General features: G+C 39.1%; 1 protein-coding gene across 3 annotated transcripts in view; it reads left to right on the forward strand.

Annotated features, from left to right (window-relative positions):
* The first annotated feature begins 1116 nt into the window (after positions 1-1116).
* acsbg2 (acyl-CoA synthetase bubblegum family member 2) overlaps positions 1117-9228 on the forward strand; it is a 27256-nt gene continuing 19144 nt past the window's right edge. The window contains exons 1-2 of one of the 3 annotated variants that reach the window (XM_031308460.2): positions 1117-1248; positions 8918-9053. In XM_031308460.2, the coding sequence (XP_031164320.1) occupies positions 8941-9053 (113 nt within the window). In that variant the 5' untranslated portion in view covers positions 1117-1248; positions 8918-8940. Of the gene's footprint in view, positions 1249-4788; positions 5031-8917; positions 9054-9228 lie in introns of those variants that run through there. The other 2 variants (XM_031308459.2, XM_036007648.1) reach the window with 2 other exon arrangements.

The raw sequence follows: 9228 nt of genomic DNA on the forward strand, positions 1-9228 counted from the left end.
GGTATTCATAGACTGTATGGTGATATTCAGATATATTCCAGCACTTTATGCTCCAATAATGAGGGGGCAGCAAAGACCTACAATTTATAATAAAACAGCTCTATTTTAAAAACAGACACGTAGCCAATATAGTTTTATTGTAATTTTTCTAGCTTATCTTTCTTTTCTCTTTCTATGTTTTGTTGTTATGCACCAAAACACATAGGGGAATTGCTTGTATGTTAAAATATAATTGGCAGTAAACCTGATTCTGATTATCAAGTGAAATGACTAGAATCTAAATCTGTACCTCCTTTTTCTTCCACACATTGATTTATTTATTCAGAATGAAATCAGCTTCATGCATAATTCTTATATCATATATATACATAGATATCAACAAGCCATAGGCCCTACATTATTATTTTTAGATTCCCTTTTCTTCTTGCACCAGCCATTGCATTTCAAATCTTCAGCACATGGTGGCAGCATGTCTATATTGTGAAAACAAGATGGTCACAGTGTGTCAGATGAATAGATAACTTTTATCAGGTCTTCTTAATAGACAGAAGACAAATGCTTTACTGAGATACAGTAGATGTAAGGCAAAACAAAAGTGAGTGTGCTTCCCTTTGATATTTTTATTTATTTATTTGTCAATGTAAAAACGGGCACAACATTGCATCCTTCAATTAAAAAACGTAAGTTTGAAAAAATGTGGACATTTAGAAGACAGGGGAGGGGGTCTTATGAAAGATGCTAGATTAATTATTTGTAGGATCCAGCTTTTCTGGTGACCAAAAAAAGCAAGGCTATCTCTCTCATCTTAGTCCCCAAGCATGTGCAATACAAAAGTCGCTGGACTACCCCCTTTGATTTTATGATAGATAGATAGATAGATAGATAGATAGATAGATAGATAGATAGATAGATAGATAGATAGATAGATAGATAGACAGATAGATAGATAGATAGATAGATAGATAGATAGATAGATAGATAGATTAAAAGAATAAAATGAAACAATTATTTTCCCTCCCAAAATACGGTAGGCTATTAGCCTACTCTTGATGCAGGGTGAATGTCATGCAAGTAGGGTGTTGTCAAAGCTATAAACCTGACAGTTGTCTCAAACAGGTGCCACAGAGCAGCAGCTCAGCTCAACTCACCCTGAATGTGACTATCTGCCAGTGAAAAGAAGCGCTCATAAGTTGCTTTGACACTCGCATGCAGGAACAGTCACTGTCAACATCAGACTCTCTTCTCGTGGTAAGTCATGCCAATCAATTTTTGATTGATTACCGGTGTACGTAGTAATCGCTCATATTTTAACATCAGCATCAAGCCACATATTTTTGACTTTATCTGTTGAGTTTGTATGTGCAGCTCTGGTATGTGACAGGTAATTTGTTAGGCTAATTCATTTTCTCGTTAACGCTGTTGTGTTCTGTTTTCGTCATTTCAAATCATTACACGGGAGGTGAAAGGACAGCATTTCAACGGCTAACGACTGTTTAATATCAATCCATCCTTATTTATTTACTTGTAATTTGGCCATTTTTCTAATGAACCCGGAAAGCGTATTCAGCCAAGACTCATCCAATAGCAAAGCCACAGTAGCAGGCAGTGCAGTGCCAACTACTGTAGATTAAACCCCACCCCTTGGCTAGTTAGCATCTGCTCCGCTAGCTTCTTCATCTTTATTTTAACATTTAAAACGTATTATTGATGTTTTCTGCCGATAATCTACGGTAAATGGGGTTGTAATACTGTACTGGATGGTTAAATTTCAACACATTCTTATTTTTACCCAAGTTGAAAGACTATTATTTTGTTAGCATTCAACAACAACATGTCCCATGAGTCGTAGCCATTATTACGCCGTCAAAGCCTTCTGGGAGCTGTAGTTTCTTTTGGATGCTAACAATATAATCCTTTGAAATTGTCTCCTGTCTCCTATACATTTTGTTATCTTTACTTTATTTAAACACACGAAATCAGTAAAAATAAGTACAGACTATAACGTTAAAAAAGTGCCATACAGTATAGTCCTATATAAGAATATGTTGTGTGAAATGTGTCTACAATGCATCTTAAATGGAATTCGTCAGAAATAGCTTCACAGATCTTGAAATAATGCAATCTTGCTATCTTGTCATTGTTCGAATCGCCAGTGAGAGAGTGTAATAAAGTAGGCTACATGTATTCAAGTACTGTACTCAAGAATGATTTTGTGGTAGTTTACTTGAGTGTTTTAATTTTCTGCTACTTTAAACTTCTACGCCACTACATTTCAGATGGAAACATTAGAGATATACTCCACTAAATTTATTTGACAGCTATAGTTACTACTTTACATATTAAGAATTTACATTCAAAACATAACACCTTTTAAAATAGTATGCATAAGGATTAAACTACCAAACAGTATATAAAATACTTAAAATGAGTTTAAACCTTACAACATTAACATGCTCAGAACATGCTCTTGCATTAATGAAATTATTCAGAATATAAAATCACAAACATAAAATACTTTATTGTAAACGTTCTCATGAACACGTCATCAGGACAGTTTTATCTTTGTCGATGAGACTGATAAGAAATCCCTCCAGTGACTCAATACTGTCTTGTCAATACTTATTGATAACTAGTGTAAATGTTTAATGTTTTATCATTGGAGTTTGATATTTGATCAAATAGAAAAAGTCGGTCCACAGCGTTGCCTCAGCAGAGCGTGGGATGAGAGACGTTGTCACTGACCGACAATAACCTCAGTGCAGGGTGCATCAGCACTAAACACATCCTGCAGCATTTCAGCGTTTGCGCATGAGTACACCAGATCAGTCGACCTCTGAATGTCATGTGATGCTGTGGTGTGGTGGATCCGTGTTTTCGTCTCTCATGGCAATTGGTTGAGACAGATCTTTCTATAGAGTAGTGATGTGAACATCAACACACGTGAGATATTTTCAGACTGCTCGTCGGATTATTATCATTACTGTATACATTGCACAATAAAATGCAATTGTATCCCCCTTCACGCTACAAACACTGAAAATAAACAGATATTAGAAAAGAATAAAAATGATACGAAAGGCAATAAAATATAGAACAGAGTATATAAAAGTAGTAGTAAAGGAAGAAATACACATGTAAAATATGTGCATATATAAGATAGTGGAATGAAACTGTCTTATAATAAGTACTTTCTTGTGAGGTTAAATGTAAAAAGTCAGCCTTCACGTTTTTAAGGATAAGCAATATAAAAAAAAAACGATACCTTGTGTTTTACTCAGTCTGAGTAAATGTGCTTTCTTCCTCCTCTACTTGACCTATTGCACAGTGGAGGTGGGAGTTAAGGGGAAATTGTGTATAGGAAATTCTTTCCTTCCTTTTTTTGGAGTATTTGATAAGTTATTTTTCTTCTGTGCTTATCATTGGCAACTTGCTCTCATTTGGAGTTACCTTCACCTTAAAGTTAAATAATAAATGCTTCATACCCCACCCACACTTCCTTGACAGAGGCAGGCACGTTTACGAGGGGTCATGACCTGGTTTTCTTTTACGTTGTCACTCCTTTATTTTTTATAGTTGTGCAGTGTTTGCCAACAACCAACTTTTTTTTTTTACATGGGCAGTTCTTTAAGTTTTGTTCCTCTTAAGTGCAGTTGTTTTTTCTCTAGCCCTGCTGTCTTTGTGTTAGCACCCTGAGTATCAGGTCATGGCTCAACAAAACTAGAAGCACAGGCGCAGCGTAATTGGGCTGACCGCCAAGATTTTCAGCCAGAGGGATAAACTTAGTTTGCAAACAATGTTATGAGTATGTTGAGAATGTTGAGAAATTCAGACTATCAGCAGAGGTTTCTTAGTTGAACAGTACAGGTATATTTAATATTGCTGCAATGCAGTAAAATAATAATAGCACTGTAAAAATGCTGCATTGAAAATGTTACTATTGCAAGTACAAGTATGTATTATAAAAATAAAAATAAATGTGCTTAAAACATCAAAAGTACTCAATGCCGTAAAATGGCCCCTGTGACTGTTACATTGTAGCTATTATATCAGATTATCATCACTAATGCATAAATGCTGTTGTAGATGGTTGAGCTAATTTAATTAATTTTATATAAGCCTAACCCCCAAATTATTCAGTTTTGTGTCATTTAAGACAAGTAAAAGCAGCAAATTCTCACATTTTGAGTCATTTTTCAATTTCTCTTCTATATGATGATTTGTCTGTTTTATATCATTATAAAATAAGTATTATTTGACATTTTTACTATTTTTTTTACATGTAAGACAAAACGATGAGTCGAAAAAATGATCTGCAGATGATTTTATAATGAAAATAATCATTATTTACAGGGTTTACAGTGGCTTAAAATGAAGGACTATGAGAAGAAAGGAGATGCATTTGTAAAATGTTATGAATGTAGGTCACAGGATGTAGGCTCTTTGCATTGTGCACAAGAATGATTTCAGTCAGTGGAAAAGTCTTACAGTTTGTCCGATAGTAAACCAGCACAGCTGCAATGTACTGCAACGTGTGTGTGTGTGTGTGTGTGTGTGTGTGTGTGTGTGTGTGTGTGTGTGTGTGTGTGTGTGTGTGTGTGTGTGTGTGTGTGTGTGTGTGTGCGCGCGCGCGCGCGCTTGAGTTGCACAGCATCATCTGTCAAGTGTGTGTAGTCCTCAGAGCCACATCCCCCACCTTATTCATTTGGCTTGCGTGGCCTTACATGGAAAATGGATCTTGTGGTGTGAGCAGTTTTAGCCAATCAGGTTGGGGATGACGGAGAAGGGGGGGGAAGTGTGTCTGGAGGAAGCGAAGCGGGCTAGCCTGCTTTGGGTGGGGTTTTCAGGGGGTGGGACCAACCGAGCCGGCTGGCGTTTGAAAATGAATGATATGCTGCTCAAGTAGAAACAGCGGACTGTTGGCGTATTTGTGTGCGAGTGTTTACCGGCAAACAGCATACAGAGAAAAAGGAAAAGTGGACGAATCCAGATAAAACCTAAAACACAAACCGGGTGATTTCCAACAATGCAATGTGAGTAGCTCAATTTATTTAATGTAGCTGAGGTCTAACATCATCTTTCCTTCAACTCCAGCGTTCACTCAGACAGATCAGGTTTGGTAAGAAACCGGTTGGTAATTATGCCTGAGAAAACAGCTTGCTTATAGTCTATTGTATGTTTCATGTATAATATTACGGATGTTAGGCTATATTAATTAATACCAGTTCCATCCTCAGGATTTATGCCATATGTCTGAATCCTTTTTTATCATTTGGCGTAACCATCCATCAACAGTTTTAATTAAATTGAGCTAATTTTTGACTGATTTGAGCACAGATGTCAATATACACAATATTGAATCCGGAAATGTCAATGGAGTTGAAACGTGTGGCGCTCTACAACATGTGGGCAGATCTGCTCGCTTGCAAAAGGGTGTAACCCAACCAGCCTCAACTGTGTGAATTTAACATTTAAAGGGATGCCTTTAAAGCCGTTGCCGTATTTTATGTCTGTAATATCTTACAAAGAGGCCTATTTGAAACTGGATCAAAAATATAAAGCTTGACGTGGTAGCTGCGTAGTGTGGATGCTAAAGATAACGCCCAGTCATAAAACTCTGCTGGGGGACTGATCAGAGGCAGCAGCTGGCCAAGGATGCAGATCGTTCAGAGGATGTAGGCCTATTGATGGAAATCCAGTTCATCTCTCTCTTGGGCGACAACATTTAAAGTTCAGACAATCAAGTGGAGATTGCTGGCATCTTGGACAAGGGGAGATTATGCATGACAATAGAGAGAGACAACAGAAGGGAGGGGTGAGGTTTCATCTGACTGTTTGACAGGGGATTAACCCAACTGAAGTTTGCAGGAATGGTGGTATTGTGTTAGGGAGAGCCCCTTGTTTGGTTTTAAGCACTCATGTTTTTGCGTGAGGATGGGGTTGCGATAGTTGACTGCTTTCATTATTATAAAGACACTTTCCAGTCTTTCCACTTGTTGCATTTTCCCATTCTGAATCGAACAGCTGTTGTAACGCATGACTCTGCTCTCTGCTCTACATTCATAATCCTCTCCTGGTTGCATGAATGCAGTTGCAATAATGATGTCAGTTTGTGCTGTGCCAAATCCATCAGATAATTCATCCTGGGCATTAACTGTGCTGCTGCTAGCACATGACAAAGAAACTTGACAGAATCACGCAAAAAATTATCAATAACTCAGTCAACCTTGATGACAAATGATTGATGTTCTGAGGCAGTTGTCTTTTAAGATAAGTTTTGGGGGCTTTTTCCCTTTTATTAGATAGTGACAGTGGATAGACAGGAAAGGGGGAGAGAGATGGGGGATGACACGCAGCAAAGGGCAGCAGGTCGGATTCAAACCTGCGCCGCTGCAAAGGACTCAGCCTACATGGGGCGCACGCTCTTACTGGGTGAGCTAGAGGCCGTCCCATCTTGAGCTTTTATTCGTGATCTAAACATGATGAGCTCATGTGATGAAACCTCATCAGACCAAAAGGGACACAGTCTGTTAGTAAATAAAAAGGGGACAGGACAGAAATAGCCTTAGGGCTTTTTTCCAGTCTGATGTTCGAGGCTATAGTCGTCCAGACCTGGAGGGTACAAGTGGCTGAACCTTTTCTCAAGATCAGTATCATGCCCCCTTCCCATTCTTCAGACCCGGGCTTGAAAACCAAAACAATGACATAGCCTAAAGACATAAGAGTTGGAGTGGGGGGTTTTGCCCAAACCACACCGCAGTTCAATCCATATGTGCCTGCCTCCACCCTTAACTTCCTTTTTAATACTGCTGGAAAGTGGAAACCCACATCCAAACACACCAAGCCAAACAGCTGTGTCCTTGAGGAATCTGCAGCTGCATTGGAAGAGAATAAAATGGTAGCCGTGAGATCACAATGTGACATCTGTCTCCTTCAGCTGAGAGACCTTCAGGCCTCCGTAGGACTCGTTAACAAAGTCTCCTCGGGGTCAGCTGGCTGCTCGCCACATGACTTAAGTAGGAATTGATTTTCTTTTACAAGAGTGATTTGAGTTGATGGATGCTGATTCCTCAAGGTCCATAATTTTAGGAATGCTTACAATTTTGTACCTGCCATTTTAGACACAAGTCACACATGGGAGATGCCATTTTACCTGTTTTTGTAGCTATATATTTGGCTGCGTGATGGAAAAATATTTTGGTTCCTGCTCTCTGACCTCTCTGGAGCCCAATTGTCGCTGACAGGTTGAGTCATGCCAGGCTGCTGCCACAATAGGCAGACGAAGCTGCTGGTATGTGTTTTCGGGCCCCTTAAATAAACAGGCCAGCAACAGCTCTGACCTGTGATTTACCAGAGGGGCTTGAATGAGAGGGTGTGGAGGTGTGGGTTTGACGGTGGCCGAGTGGTGATGGTCTATTGTTTAGGAGGCTTTGACGTGTTGCCTGTGATGAGGTAATGGCAGAGGCAGAGAATGATTCTCCCTCCAACTCTTTTAAAATGGAACTGATCACCTTTTTACACACTGTAACACCATGTAGATGATGCAGGATCATTACAGGAGAAAAAAAGCAAGCTCTTTGAGACTTTATGTCCTCTCAAAATGTCATAGTATTTAGTTTTATCTTCATGGCTTTCATTAGATTTTGAGAGGCTGGAGCAATGGAAACGGAAGTGTTTTGTTGACCAAGCACAGCAATGAAAGGCTATCCTTTTATTTGCAGCAGACAATGTTATCTGTAGCAAGACTTTCCACTTTGCCAGCTGGCTCCATATGTTCCCCATGCTGTTGCCATACAACCAAATTTTGTCAACTGAGCAGTTGGAGTATAGACTCAGACAATGTTAGCAGCTCATGAAGGTTGATAGCATGTCAGTATGATATGCATTTTTACACACTGTGGTTATTCCTTGTCCGAATTAATTCAGCAGTCAGTCACTATATGTCAACAATATTTAGAGTCACTTATGTCTAAATAACTATTACACTGAAACCTGCACAAGAGCTCCAAATATAAATGGGTGTCTAAATACTGCATAACCCCAACTACAACAGCTAGAAAAGTCCTGTGACCTGTTGCCACCAACACTCAGGCGTGAGTCTTGTGAGTACTAGAAGCTGCCGGCTGTCACACATTGGTGTTACTGGCTCGCAATTAAACCAAGTGAGCAATAATCTTCTTTTTAAAGTCATAAGGTAGTTTCTCAAAAGAGTGCATGTGTGTCTAGTTTTCTAATCAAGAAAAAGGCACCCATACCCTGAATTGATCCCAGGTGTAAATCCTTGCACTGGCCCCACTATCAGTTGTGTTAATATCTACACATATTAGTCAGTAGGATGCAAAACACACATTTTACTTCCTAATCCTCTGAATATAGTGACATAAAACAAATTAAACCTCACCAAAGTAACTTAGTGTACTAAATTTAATTGAAATGAGAACTCAATTGATAGAAAATGAGTCAGCAAATATTTTGATTATTGTTTAAGTATTTTCTAAGCAAACATTCAAACCATTCTCTGGTTGTAGCGTCTCAATTGTGAGCATTTGCTTCCTTCCACCGTTTTAATATCAATGTAAACTGCATATCTTTAGGGTTTAGACACCTTGAGTTTTAGGAAATTTTACCAGGCATTTTTCACAATTTTCTGACATTGAGAAAACAATCAATGGGTTAATTGAAAACAATTCTAAATTGCAGTACCAATGAAATAGCTCAGTATAAGTATCCCTAGATTTGCACATCTCACGTCTCATGTCAAAGTCCTCGTTTAGTCCCTGGGGAGACTTTTGTGATACTGTTACACTTGTGTCTTATCATCTGTAACAGCCATAACTTTACTTGTTGCGGACGCTTGTAAGTGATGTGCTTGTCAAATATACAGTAGCTAACAAGCCCTGTCACTCTGCTCTCCTCTCAGTGATTGTGTGTGAACCCACCACCATGTCCGAAGCTGTGGTGATGGAGCCCCCCATAGCAGGCGGCTTCCTGGATTCATCCTGTGGTGCAGGAGACAGCGCAGCCTCCCTCGATGACATCATTGTGGATACAGCTAAGTAAGTCCACACAAACACAACCAGGACACTTTGACACCACTGTCTTGAGAGCTTTGGTTCCCATCCTGGGGTTCGAAGACAAATCTGAGGGGTCCCATGAATAACATTAAGTTAGAGAAGACCAACGTTTTTGTGCTCCATCAATTAAAGTGTATATTTTAGACTTTTATCTTTG

Source organism: Sander lucioperca, chromosome 11, assembly GCF_008315115.2.
Source record: "Sander lucioperca isolate FBNREF2018 chromosome 11, SLUC_FBN_1.2, whole genome shotgun sequence".
Taxonomy (NCBI): Eukaryota; Metazoa; Chordata; class Actinopteri; order Perciformes; family Percidae; genus Sander; species Sander lucioperca.